General features: G+C 57.4%; 3 protein-coding genes and 2 non-coding genes across 7 annotated transcripts in view; 1 reads left to right on the top strand and 4 right to left on the bottom strand.

The window, feature by feature from the left end:
* SMG6 (SMG6 nonsense mediated mRNA decay factor) overlaps positions 1–6,006 on the bottom strand; it is a 106,898-nt gene extending 100,892 nt beyond the window's left edge. For 2 of the 3 annotated variants that reach the window (XM_057420767.1, XM_057420768.1), the window contains exons 1-2: positions 3,242–3,351; positions 678–2,409 (exon numbers count right to left, since the gene is read on the bottom strand). In XM_057420767.1, the coding sequence (XP_057276750.1) occupies positions 678–2,409; positions 3,242–3,326 (1,817 nt within the window). In that variant the 5' untranslated portion in view covers positions 3,327–3,351. Of the gene's footprint in view, positions 1–677; positions 2,410–3,241; positions 3,352–5,879 lie in introns of those variants that run through there. The other variant, XM_057420769.1, reaches the window with a different exon arrangement.
* SRR (serine racemase) lies at positions 3,437–5,493 on the top strand. The gene is made up of 7 exons (XM_057420784.1): positions 3,437–3,608; positions 3,736–3,871; positions 4,091–4,194; positions 4,267–4,386; positions 4,485–4,559; positions 4,775–4,984; positions 5,225–5,493. The coding sequence occupies exons 1-7, from the start codon at positions 3,441–3,443 to the stop codon at positions 5,420–5,422; spliced, it is 1,011 nt and encodes a 336-aa protein (XP_057276767.1). The 5' UTR covers positions 3,437–3,440; the 3' UTR covers positions 5,423–5,493.
* On the bottom strand, positions 5,826–11,693 carry TSR1 (TSR1 ribosome maturation factor). The gene is made up of 15 exons (XM_057420770.1): positions 11,560–11,693; positions 11,374–11,480; positions 10,958–11,174; positions 10,743–10,877; positions 9,789–10,216; positions 9,378–9,537; positions 9,068–9,228; positions 8,687–8,889; positions 8,106–8,268; positions 7,795–7,905; positions 7,348–7,480; positions 6,862–6,978; positions 6,464–6,604; positions 6,271–6,345; positions 5,826–6,196 (listed from the first exon to the last, which is right to left on the bottom strand). Exons 1-15 carry the CDS (start codon positions 11,657–11,659, stop codon positions 6,018–6,020), a joined length of 2,430 nt encoding a protein of 809 aa, XP_057276753.1. The 5' UTR covers positions 11,660–11,693; the 3' UTR covers positions 5,826–6,017.
* On the bottom strand, positions 7,223–7,315 carry LOC130605383 (small nucleolar RNA SNORD91 family). The gene has a single exon (XR_008973677.1). It is a non-coding gene; the product is annotated as a small nucleolar RNA SNORD91 family (small nucleolar RNA).
* LOC130605382 (small nucleolar RNA SNORD91 family) lies at positions 8,529–8,621 on the bottom strand. Its single transcript, XR_008973676.1, has one exon. It is a non-coding gene; the product is annotated as a small nucleolar RNA SNORD91 family (small nucleolar RNA).
* Positions 11,694–13,090: the final 1,397 nt, after the last annotated feature.

Raw genomic sequence — 13,090 nt, 5'->3', positions numbered from 1 at the left:
CCATCTCCCTTGTATGCATGCATTAGAATGGATCAGGGCCTGGCAAAGAGCAAGAAGAGCTGCTACAGTTCTGCCAAAGGGACAGCAGGTCCCTCTCACTAGCTGGTGTCACCAGGCTGCTCCCACTGGACCACTGTATGTCACAGCATCAAGTGGTGACAAGAACAACACTACCCTGTGCTTGAAAGGCACACAGCTTGAGAATCCCACACATCTCTTTGTAAGCAGAACCCCTGAAGGCCACAGTGCAGATCAGACAGATAACTGAGGCCAGGTGAGGAAGCAGAAGTATTTCAGCAAATATTGAAGGCATGTGAGAGCACTAGAAGTGAGAGAAAGCAGCTCCAGCAAGAGCAAAAAGAACCCACGAGCCGCAGTGGGTGCTTGTCCTGCTCCTCCATACCCCTGAAACATGGGCAAGGCATTCCCCATCCACAGCTTAGCTCTCAGCCTAGATGAACAGTGTGCTCACCCACAGTTTCAATACCCACACATGACAAATAGACCCAGAACATGAGAAGCTTTTGAGCCACTACCCCATCTCCCAGTCTCTGAGACACCAACATCTCCAGTATATCAACCCCCCCAAAGGAGACACCATTCCCTGGATAACAGCTCTGTTAAGTTCACCCTGGAAACGACTCAGTGCCACCTCCCTCTACAGCACAGCCACACACCTCAGCTGGGCCATCTTCTCCAGCCCCTCCGGGCTGATGCGGTCTCTGGAAAGCAGGTTGCTGAGCTGCTGCTCCTGGTTCCCAGCCTCACGGAGGTGTTTGCTCAGCTCCTGCTGCTGCAAGTTCCTCATCTGCTGCTCCATCTCAGGACTCAAAGGGGCTGGGGGCAGTGGGCCACACATGTACTGCCCTGCCTGGCCGGGGTAACCAGGGTAGTAGGCTCCTGGGTACACACCATTGCTTGGACCCATGGGATACTGCAGGGAGTACCCACCATAAGGATACTGAGCGCCTTGACCGGAGGCACGAGGGTAATAGTAGGGGTTATCAGAGTTTTGGAACTTATAGTAGGAGGTCTGGGCCTGGCGGGCTTCCCCCCAGGAGCTGGGGCTCACTTCATCATCCGTGTCCAGGAAGTGGAGCTGAGCAGTCTGGCTCTTCAGGGCAGGTTTTTGGTCCGGGTTGTTGGGGTCCCACAGCCTGCGAATGGTCCCTCCCCGGCCCCTGCTGCGGGGGCCTTTGCTCCCAGCCCCGCCGAGCAGCAGCCTGGGCCCGGGGTGAACGGCTTCTGGGGAGCCCGTGGTGCTGGCAGAGAGGTCGGTGTTGGCAGGAAGGAACAGGATCCCACGGCCTCTCCCTTGGGGCTCTCTGCTATGGCTCCTCACCTCCAGAGCCTCAGAGTCCTTGCAACTACCAAATGCCTTCAGGGGCTTTTTTTTCTCTGTGTCTGTCAGGCTGACATCCCTGCTCATAGTCCTGCTGTCAAATGTGACTCGAAAGGATCCCTTCCCTTCCCTGCCATTGCTGCTCCACTCACTCTCACTCCTAGAAGCTCGGCTCTGCTCTGGATGCTTCTTCCTGTCCAGATTCCTGCTGGAGACATAAGCTTCTGTCTCATCGATCCGGTCATCATCCAGGGAGTCAGTGGAGGATGCAGAGAGCTGCTTCCTGGGACGTATCCTCTCTCTGGCACGCTGCTGGTGCCTCTCCACCCCATCCACGAGTGGGGCTCCATCTACGCTGTTGTTGCTTCCAGCTGAGCTCGTGCTGCAGGTGCGGTACCGGCTCCGGCGCTTGTCAGAGCGGGAATACCGCTTGGTAGAGCCCAACTTGCCGTCATCATTTGCTCTCCTCATCCTGTCACCTCGCTCCAGTCGTCTTCCTTTCTCTCCCCTTGAGGCTTTCACTCCTTCCCCTGCCTGGCTCCCTTCTCTATCCTCCTTGGTTGATTTGGGTTTCCTGTTGTTGTCTTTTCCAGTCCCTTTCTCGGTCTCTTCATCCCTCTCAACCTTCAGCTGCTCCATCTTACTGGTGACTTCCTCAGTCCCTGACCTCAGGGATGGTTCCTTTGGAGCTGAATGCAGGCGTTTCCCAGGCTGGTAGATCTGCTGGTCTGGCTTCTTGGTTCTCCTGGTGGCTTTGGGACACCACTCATCCGAGACTGGCTGCTTGGACACGCTCTCTGGGCTCTGAAGACCACCTTTTGTCTCTTCATTCTCCTGCAAAGGACCATTCTGCTTGGGGCCATCGCCTTTAGTGAAATCCTCCACGACTGGAGCCCTCCCTCCCTTGTCACTGGGACTCCCCTCCCTGCTCCTCTCCTTCTCCGAGGCCCCAGGCTTTGGTGGCACCAGTTTGTTCCTGAGGCGGGAGAGCCCAGGTTTGTAGATCTCCAGGTCTGGGCGCCTGTTGTCCTTGCGGTGCCTCGGCTCCTTCACTTCCTTCATGGTATCTGAGGAGAAACAGGCACAACAACGTTATTCTCACCACAAACCAGCCAGGAACAACCAACTATAATGACATATATTCAAGGAGAGCTATTAAAGACAAAGAACCTACCACCCCCAGGGCAGGAACAAGAGAACAGATCTAAAAGCCAAGGTTTATAGGAGCAGAAAATGAGAAGCTGTCACAGAGCTGGCCAAACCCTTGGCCTGATTCACCCTCAAAACAGTCCCACCACAGCTTCTGCCTCAAAGCACCACCAAGAGGGGAAAAGGGACAAAGCCCAGTGCGAAACACGAGCACGCGTGTGCGAGTACTGGGAGCACTTTTGCTGCTCCAGGTTTCAGCAGTGGTTGCCGCTGCTTCGGGAGCCTCCCCCAGCCAGCCAGGGCACGGTTTGAGTCAAAGATGGGTCCTCCCCCCTTGCTCGCAACCCCGTAACGCTTCCCTCCTCCTCCCTGTAGCTGTATTTACACAGCACCTCGTCAGAGAACGCAGCCTGGCCAACACATAACCGAACGCTACGCTGCAGCCAGGCTGCGTTACCTCAGCTCTTCCCCCCTGTCACTAACCGGGACCACCGACCCTCAGCCCCGCCACAGCCACCGCTACGGGGGGAGGCGGGTGGGTGCTGAGCCCCGAGCGGGCAGCGAGGCCCCAACCGCGGGGCAAAGCCTCCACCGGCGCCGGGCTCCGTGCGCTCACCGCAGGCCGGTGCCGCTGAGGGGAAGCGGAGCTGTCGGGATGGGGAAGGCCCAAGCGGCGGCTCCCGCCTCCCGCCAGCCCGGTCCCGTTCCCGCTCCCCAGCTCCCGCCTCCGCGGTCCCCGCCCGCCCTCACCGCCGCCGGCAGCGCGGGCCTGCGCCGCCACCATGTCCCGCAGCTCGGCGGCCGAGACGCGGACGCGCTCCAGCCCGTCCGCCATCTTCCGCCCCCCCCCGCCCCGCCCCGCCCCGGCGGAGGCACGGACGGCGGCCGCGCAGGGACAAAACAGCTGCGGATGACGCATGCGCGTAGGGGCCCCGGGACCGCGGAGCACATGGCGGAGCCGCCCCGCCTGGGGCTGTGCGATGTGCGGGAGGCGGAGCGGAGGCTCCGGGAGCGGGTGCACCGCACACCGCTGCTCACCTGCGCGGCCCTGGCCCGCCTGGCCCGCCGGAGGCTGCTCTTCAAGTGCGAGCTCTTCCAGAAGACCGGCTCCTTCAAGGTGCGCGGGGATGGCGGCGGTGAGCGGCCGTCCCCCGGCCTCGGGGCACCGGTTGCTTCTGGTGATGGAGGAACCTCGCTGTCTGCTGTCACCCACCCTAAGGGAGGGTGCTGCTGTGTCCTTGCAGATCCGCGGGGCCCTGAACGCAGTCAGGAGCCTGGTGGAGGGAAGCGAGCGCGCTGGAGGGGAGCTGCCCCGCGCCGTTGTCACACACAGCAGTGGGAATCACGGGCAGGCCCTCGCCTGCGCTGCCCAGGCAGAAGGTAATGTGGGTCCTGACCTTCAGCCCCAGCTCAGGGAGCGGACGGGCAGCGGGCATGGGGCCAGGGTAAAGGCAGAGGTGGATGCTGGGCAGAGGGAGCTCCAGGCACCCAGCTCTGCCATGGCTGGAGGTAAGCAGGGCTGTCCCTCTCCTTAACCCCAGTGTGACAAAGCAGTAATGCAGCTCTTCTGCTGTTGGCTTCGCCTCTTTCATCACACAGGGATTCCTGCCTACATCGTGGTGCCCCACACAGCACCACAGTGTAAGCAAGATGCCATCCGCAGCTACGGTGCCACGCTGGTGCCATGTGAGCCCAGTGACAAGGTAAGGCGTGGGGAGGACTGGCAAGAGCGTGGCCCTGCCAGACCAAGACGTGGCATCTGTGCTTTCCCTTAGTCCAGAGCTGAGACAGCAGCTCGGGTGGTGCGGGAGACAGGAGGAGTCATGGTGCATCCCAACCAGGAGCCAGCAGTGATCACCGGGCAAGGCACAATCGCGCTGGAGGTGCTGGAGCAGGTGAGGGGACCACAGTGCATGACACCGGACCCTACCCCTCAGAGGCAGGGGCACAGCAGAGAGGGGTACATGAGTATCAACGCTTCCTTTCTGCACAGGCACCCGAGGTAAATGCAGTGGTGGCTCCGGTTGGAGGTGGAGGAATGATTGCAGGAATAGCAATTGCCATCAAGGTAGGCAACGGGTCACCTGGGAAGCGGTGGCTGCGTGTCCTGGTGGGAAGCGTAGGGTTCCAAAGCAATGAGCAGCTTTTCTCTTTAGAAACAGAGAGACCTTGCTGTGAGGATCCCTGGGGGCCGCATGGCTGTAATGTAACCCCCTGCACCAGCAGCAACAGGGGGCTGACACGGAGGAATTTCATCCGGGTGGCTCTTCCTGTTCTCCGCAGGCTCTGAGACCAGATGTGAAGGTGTTTGCTGCTGAGCCATGCAACGCAGACGACTGTTACCAGTCCAAGCTGAGAGGGGAGCTGACCCCCAGTCCTCACCCAGGAGAAACCATCGCAGATGCAGTGAGAACCAACATCGGCCCCAACACGTGGCCCATCATCAGGGACTTGGTTGATGATGTCCTGACAGTCTCAGAGGAAGAAATCAAGGTGAACATTCCCAGTCCCCTTCTCCCAACTGTCTCCATCCATTCTCTTCCCATTCATCCAGCTCTGTCCCAGGGATAAGCTCCCAGAGCAGCACAACCCTCACCCCACTGCAGATGTCCAACACGCACATCTCCAGCTGGAAAGGGCTGGCGGAAGCTCTGCTCTCCCCATGCCCCTTCCCCAGCCCTGGAGCAGCGGGTCCTTGCTGCTGGAATGACAGCAGCTGCTCTGTCCCGACAGCGAGCCACACGGCTGGTGTGGGAAAGAATGAAGCTGCTGATTGAGCCAACAGCAGGCGTAGGAGTGGCAGCCGTGCTCTCTGAGCGGTTCCAGGCATTCCCTCAGGATCTGGAGCACGTTTGCATCGTGCTGTGCGGGGGAAACGTGGACCTGAGCTCCCTGACCTGGCTCACAGAGCGCCCTGGGACAGCGGAATGAGAACGGAGCGGTGCCTCCAGCGATGGGAGCCTCGCTCTGGGCTTGTAGAGTCTGGTTTGTGTGCTACTAAAAACAGACAGAACAGCCCCAAAGGTCTGAAAGGGTTCTGTGGATGGATAAAGGAAGCTGGGGGTGGTCTCTGCAGCAGGGAGGTGCTTTGGTTCCGCAGCAAAGGGTTCCTACTGGGGGTGTGGAAACAAAGCATGGCCTGTTCTCCTCTCCCCAGTGCCCTGGCTTTATGCTCAGCCACCCTCCCTTCACCTTTCTCAGTATCACAGTAACTTCTAGCTAACTCGTGTCCTTCATACAGCAGAATCCCTGCACACGTGGCTGGAGAGAACAGCCCCAATGAGCAGGGGGTACCCACAGCCTCCCCATTCAGCCTCCACCACGACAGAAGCACTTTAAGAAGTTTTTGAAAACACTTTCCATTAAAATAAATAGCTGTAGCTGGTACCTGAGCAGCAGCTGGGGAGAGAACCACCCCTGTACAGACCCCAGCAGTGACACATCCATACATCAGTGCTGTCCTCACTGTGCGCGGCCTGAGAACAGCAGCTGAGGAGCTAAGGCACCAACTCCAGCCACGCTGGAGTTATTCCATGTCCACCTCCTGCACTGGCAGCGTGCTCTGGCTCCTCACCCACGGCACAGGCTCCGGAACGTGGGGATCGTAAGTCCATTTAGGAAAAACCCGCTTGTAGAGGTTCAGCAGCACCGTGTCCTGGGACTTGAGCTGTCCATCAAACTGGCACTTCATGTGCCCGTGGGTTCCTAGGCACAGAGAAGAGGCCATTAGCTGCCTCTCCTGCCCAGCATCACAGGGATAAATCCCAAATCAAACCTACCTAATGGCTCCTTGATGTGTCCTCTACGGCCCCACTTTGTCCTCAGCTCCACTGGCTTAAACCACATCACATCCTCTGGAGATCAACACACAAAAGGCAGGTAAGGAACAGGCTTTGCTGCACCAACACAACCGCTCCCACAGGAGTTCTGCTTCCACATCCCCTCTTCCCACCACACAGAGCAGAGCTGTACCTCTGTTAAAGAACATGTATCTCACAACAGCCATCTTGGTGAAGATCTTGAATGGGTGGCCACTGAGCACCAGCCGCTTGATGACGATCCTGTCGGGGTCCACAGACAGCAGAGAACCAGTGGCGATGAGATCGTGCATTCCTGCAAGGCAGAATCACTGATAACACCTCTTCTACCCCATCAAAACCTCCTTCCCCCAAATGATTCCAGGCCCAGAGCAACCCCAGAACAGGGACAGCCAAAGGTGCCAGTGATAATGGGGATGGAAATACATGCATCTTCTCAAATAACATGAAGGGGATGCCTTTTTCTGGATAGATGCACTTGTAAATGGGGTATGGGAACAGCTCACTCATGTTTGATCCCAGACACTACCTCATCAGCACTTAGCAACTTACCATTACTTCTCTGTTTAAAAAGCAGCACTGAAGCAGGAGGGAAAGTGATGGGAGCATAAGCAGTCACCACCATGGCAGCATCCGGGCGCAGGAAACGCTCCAGTTTGTGCTTGTCGGCTAGGAGAGACCAGAAAAGATCAAGTTCAGGCCAAGAGCAGTCACCAGAGCTCTGGGAAACCCCATTGAGCCCATTATCCCCAGCAAACAGGCTCTGTGCTTTAAGAAAAGGGGTGACAAACACCCCTCCTGTGCCACTATGAATGTCTGGGAATGAAGGTGATCCTATGAGCTCACTGCATGGAGCCTGACACCCCCTTCCCTGGACCAGTCCCAAACCCCTCCACTCCCCACTATTTAATGCCTCCCTGGAAGCCTCAGAGCCTAGGAGTGAGTCTTCAGAAGAGTCCTTCAGCCAGGTTCAGACACCACGGCTAAGACATCACTGGCTTCCTCTGGAAACTCCAGCCCCTGTGGTCCCTCCCGAACCTGAGGTGTGCTGGGAGAACAGGGGGGATGCTCGGAAGCGCCGGAACCCGCAGTGGAAGATCAGCTCCTCCTTTGCCCTCACTGGATCGCTGTGGCTCGGGTGCCGGCGCACCAGGAAGTTCAACACGGACATCTGGAAGAGAAGCAGCTCTGAGAGGGGCTGACCCAGGGCTGGAAGTGATGCTGGAGCAGAAAGCAATGGGACACTGCAGCAGAGGTGAGTGCTCTTGATAATGGCTTCCCAAAGGATCACTGGTTACCAGTGCAGACGCCTCAGCCAGGCTCGGACACTCGAGCCCAAACACCCCTGCTCTGACCAAAGGGAAGGTCCTACTGCAAAATGCAACAGGGGAAGATTTCAGCCCAATCCCTCCGCAGGCAGAACCTCTCCAACCCATGGAACCAGACAAGGAGCTGCAAGATAGCAGCAGGACCGTATTTAATCACCTTTTGTTCGTGTGGAAGCAGGGAGAACAGGACTAAGGGCTTCCCTTCTTTGAAGCTCTCCATCACCGAGACAGGGACATTGCAGAGGTGAAGTGTAACGTACCAGCCAACCTGCCAGGAGAGGACTGGTTGTGAATAGTTCTCTTAACAGAAGAGTGTCAGGAATAACGTGCCTGGGTTAGAGGGTGAACTTCTGGCTTTGTGCTGAGAACCAGCTGCCTGAAAGATCCACCCAGTTACCACCCTGAGACATCTTCCCTGTTAGGAACAAGGGAACACAATAAGGGAAGAGATCAGAAAGAGGGAGTTACTGATGCTCCTTCGGTCTCCTCCTTCTCTATTTGCCGGAAGAGGTGCTTTCTGGTCCGGGAGAAGTCCTGGAACTGGAAAATCCTGGCATAATCCCTTGGGAGGTTCTCTTTGGGGTCCCATGGAGAAGTCCGGAAGCTCTTCAGCCCCCTGTACTTCTGGAACCTAGGGAAGGGATAACAGGGAAGACAAATTACTTCACCAGTCCAGGTGTGCGGCCAGCCCACTTCTGTGGTCCACATGGACTCACACCTTCGGAGAGGACAAAGGCAGCAAAGCAGACATGAGCTCTCAGAAGGGATCTTAGTGCAGAGAGAGGTAGAAACAGCAGCCTTGCATCCAGGCTCTTCCATCCTCCTCCCTTCTCCTAGGTAAGATCCCAGCTTTCCCTGCCCAGGCTCACCCACTGCCTCCCAACTGTTGCATCCCCTGGAAGCCTCAGAGCCTAAGAATGAGTCTTCAGAAGAGTCCTTCAGCCAGGTTCAGACACCATGGCTAAGACATCACAGGCTTCCTGCCCTCACCAAACCAGGCAGAAGGGTGCTTTCCAGCTCCTCTCCAAGGAGAGCACCCCATTTCTCACCGGATCCTGGCAGGAACATCCCGTGGTGTGTCCACCTCATCGGGAAACATTTCATCCATCCTCTCCTGTTTGTATCTCTCCAACATCTGCTCATCTTCCTCCACCTTCTCGTCGTACTGTTCGTCCCGCAAGCACTCAGAAACGGTCATAGTCTCACACTCCTCCTCTGCAGGTTCCTCCTCCTCCCCACTGCTCTCCCCCTCCTGACACAAAGGAAGCCAAAGAAGCAACATCAAACACGTGACAGATCTAACAGTGGAAATCCAGGCAAGTTCTGGCTCTTTGTGGTGCCCTTGCATAGAGGAAAACGGGACAGGATTGTCCTGGAATACACAGTAACACCCCACAGCACCACCGGCAGCATCAGCTCTTGGGATGTACCTGGGAAACTGCCTCTTCCATCATATCCTCATCCATGTCATCATCTTCAGTGTCTTCATCATCTTTCTCACTGCCCTCTTCATCATCCACAATCCAGGCAGCCTGGTACTTGGATGTGCCTTTGGGGACCTTCACCACTCTCCTGTTTGCCTTCAGGGAAGCTGTAGGATTCCCACCAATGGTTAATGAAGGAATCATTCTCCTTTCCCTCAGCACCATTTACACAAGACAGGTGTAAACAACAACCGAGGGTTTCTAACAACCCTCAACAGGGACAAGGGAAAGATACAGGAGTATTGTTGCTACTCACCCTCTGCTTCTTGCAGTTCCTCTTCAGTAGGCCATGTCTGCTCCCCTTCCATAGGATCAGGAACCACTTCTGACTGCAAGGACTCCTGCTTGCTTGGATCTGCTTTCATCAGGACCTTAACATCTTCCTCCATCTCATCAGTCCCATTTACAGAATCATCCTGGAGGGCAAGAGCAGAGTTCTGAGCTGTGAACACTCCTAACTCAAGCTAGCAATGGATTTTAACTGCAGTTCCTTTTAGTATCATGTTCATTACGTGCTGTGGGTGAGGAACCTCTGCTCAAGAGCTGGCACTAATACAACTCCCTTTCGCCTCCCCTTGAGCACATACACCCAGTTGTGTTTTCCTGATGTAAGTTCTGAAACACCATGTTCTAAACACAACCAGCAACACCCTGACCTCCAACACACCTGCACCTCCATGTCCTGACTCCTCTTCTGTCCTTTAACCACTCGGGGGTTCAAAGAGAGGGGATCAGGGGGAGCATCCACCTGGCTCATCTGGAAGTCTCCGTGCCCCACGATATGCACCAGGCTGTTCACGTTGAGGCTCTGTCCCCGCACGAAGCCAGACACCTTCAGGGTTCCAACCAGGTCACCCTCCTGAGCAGGCACAAACTCAGCAGCGTGGGCAAGCAGGTGAGCACGCCGGTCCCGGAAGGCGAGGTGCCGCTGCTTCTGTGTGGAGAGGTGCCTGAGGAGCAGTGAGGATTCCTGCTCCGTGTTCAGCGGGAAGAGCCTGGCCTCGGGAAAGCGCTTCTCAATGGCTTTGGAAAGCTTCTTCTTAGCATCTATCCGCTTCTTGGGTGGCAAGTCAGTGCCTCCTGGGACAGCGAGGGCTACCGAGCAGTGCATGGAAGAGGGGTCAGGATGAGAGCATCAACCTTAAACCCCTTTAAGCGACACACACTCAGATATCAGCAATCAACAAGAAACAGATTCACACCATGAGGGGCAAAGGCAGTTTCACACGTTCAAGAGAACAGTTGGGGCAGAAATCCAGTATTCAACAGAGATGAGATTTTGGGGACTAAATGACACCATGGAACCAAACTAGTGAGAAAGTGCCTGAATCCCTTCTCTCTGCACAGCTGGGTAACGACTGCAGTGCCGACCCCACCGTGCACCCAGAGGCCTAAGCCTAGAACACCCCTTATTATCTCCAGCACTCCTCAACCAGGTTAGTGACAGCAAAAGGCAGTACAAGAATGGCATTCACCTGACTGATCTATGCTCAGAAACAGCAATCAGCTGCCGATCCCCTATTAACACGTGGAGATTTAATTACTGCAGCAGTAAACCTCCACCAAGCTGCCCCTCACCCTACACCCTGTTAGAAGCCCTTAACGTTTCTCACTTGCTCACCGAAGGTGGGGAGCCCCTGTGCGAAGAGGCAGGAGAGGCAGTATTCCCCTGCATCATCCCAGCCTTCCGCAGGATCCAGGATGAACAGGAGGGAATCAGCAACTTTTGCCAGGTCTAGAACAGTGTAAAGGTCCCCTGCGAGTAGAACACCTCCGTTACTGGGGCTGTGCAGGGGCGCTGAGCCAAGACCCACACCGGCAGCAGCCTCTCCTCACCTGCCTGAGCTGTCACGAAGCGCCAGCGCTGCTTGAGTCGGGGGCAGAGCAGCGCGAAGCCGCCAGCCCTGCCCTGCTCCAGGCGGACCAGAGCCGAGTCCTGGCTCTGCAGCAGGCGCAGGGTGTCCTGGGCTGCGGCTCTGCAGTGCAGCGGCACCACCACCACGAGGTGCGGCGGCCCCTCCCGGCTGCCCAGGCCCCGCTTCTCCGCCATCACCTGCGGGCAGAGCCGCACTGTGAACCCCCCTCCGGTCCTCTCCCGGCTCCCTCCACAGCTCAACCCGAACCCAGGAACGCTTCATTGCTCCAAACCCAACCGAGCCCGGTGCTTATCCCCCCCCCACCTCCATGACACCCGCACCGGCCCCGCTGGACCCGCACGGAACGGAGCCGATCCGCTCCCCGCTCCCCCTCACCGCCTCCTTGCGCTGCCGGCGGAGCTGCAGCGCCTGGTGCCGCCGATCCACCCGGTTGAGGTCGCGGAGCCGCCGCCGCCGCGGCTGGGCCTTGACGGACACGCGGCCTAGCGGGGAAGAGAACGGTCAAGGCGGGCCGGGGAGAGCCGGACACCGGAGCGGACACCGGGCCGGGAGCCGCCTCACCTCCGGCGCGGCGCTGCGAGGCCCCGCTGTGCTTGCCGCCCTTGTGCGCCTTGTTCTGCTGCTTCAGCGGCCCAGGCCGGTGCGCGCCCACCGCCGCCATGCTGCCACCGCCACCTCCTCCTCTTCCTCCTCGGGGCTTCCGCTTGCGTCACGTCCGGCACCTCGGACCAAGATGGCGGCGTGAGGGGAGCGGTGGCGCCGTGAGGTAACGGGATGGAGGAGCCCCGGTGGGAGCGGAGCCGCTCCGGGAGCTCGTTGTTGGTTAGCGCCGTGTACGGGTGCTTACACACGGCGGAAGGAGCAGGGCGGCGGAGGCTCAGCCCCGCTCCATAGAGGTGAATGCAGCAGGAACGTGCCTGGCCCTTGGGGCTTCATCCCAGCCCCGTTTGTCGCTCGTTATCCAGCCAAGAGCGGCTCTTCCCAGGCCGGAGGCTGTGGCTGTACCCCGCTCTGGTGGAACGTCCCTGGCAGAGCCCAAGCCCCCAGGACATGGGATGTGATGTTCCCTGTTATTGCAAGCCCCCCCCAACCACAGGCATGTGAGCAGCGGGGTTAAACACTGACAGCAGGGTGCAAGGGCCAGGAAAGCAAAGAGCCAAGGAGAGACCGGGCAGCTGCTACCAACAGTGACTGCATGGGGGGGAAATGCAGGTTCTATAGGTTCTGGATCCTCTGAACTCAAGGCATCATCATCATTCCCCCCTCTCCCCTTTTCCTCCTGCAGATAATCAGTATGGGGCAGCAACACCGGAGCTGTTCTTTACAGAGCCTTTTCTACCCCTAAAAGCCGGCTGAACCTTTCAAACTCTAAAAGCATCTCACATAGCATGGCCTACCTGCCAGGATGGATGACACAAATCAAGAGACCAGTGATGGCTAAAGTGAAGCAGGAGTCATTGAGTCTCTACACAGGTACTCACTGGCACACGAGTCTGTACCACTGTCATTTCCAAAGGGTGTCCATTGCCCATAGCACTGCCAAATGCAAAGGGGCTACTCAGAGAGCACTCAGGGAATAACTGGGATACTTCTCAGTCAGGAAAGCCAGCAGTCCTGTGGGTTAGTTACACCTCAGTGCTTCAGCAAGACCAGGGAGAGGAGCAAGGTTTGACGCTTCCTGCCAAGGGGAAGAACTGCCTCTGTCCCAGTGAGTCATCCAGAAGCCTGGAAACCCAGAGACAGCCAGAAGGGTCCCTTCCAGATCTCTGGAATCCTGCTGAGAGCTGCTCTGGCTTGTAGGAAGAGCTAACACTGAGCTGCGCTGTGGGCTCTGTTGTGAGCCCTGGGCCTGTAAAAGCAGAATTCCCACAAATCCACATCAGAAGCTCACAGGTATTTCAGTGACCTCTGCACAGACACCCAAAACTGACAACCCAGCAGAAGGAGCTAAAGCCAAGCACAGCCCCACCACAGCTGAGAGCACCATGGGTGAAAACTCTTCCTGCCAAAGCAGAAACTTCCGAGGAAGTACAGTTACAGCCACAGGGAAGGATGCTCCAGCACTGGGATGTGCATCCCTGTGTCAGGGCAG

This window comes from Pezoporus wallicus, unplaced genomic scaffold (genome assembly GCF_028554395.1).
Source record: "Pezoporus wallicus isolate ANWC-B61680 ecotype Strahan unplaced genomic scaffold, APGP_CSIRO_Pwel_v1 contig_14787, whole genome shotgun sequence".
NCBI lineage: Eukaryota > Metazoa > Chordata > Aves > Psittaciformes > Psittacidae > Pezoporus > Pezoporus wallicus.
Note: the sequence above shows the minus strand (reverse complement) of the source record. Positions and strands in the feature narration are given on the sequence as shown.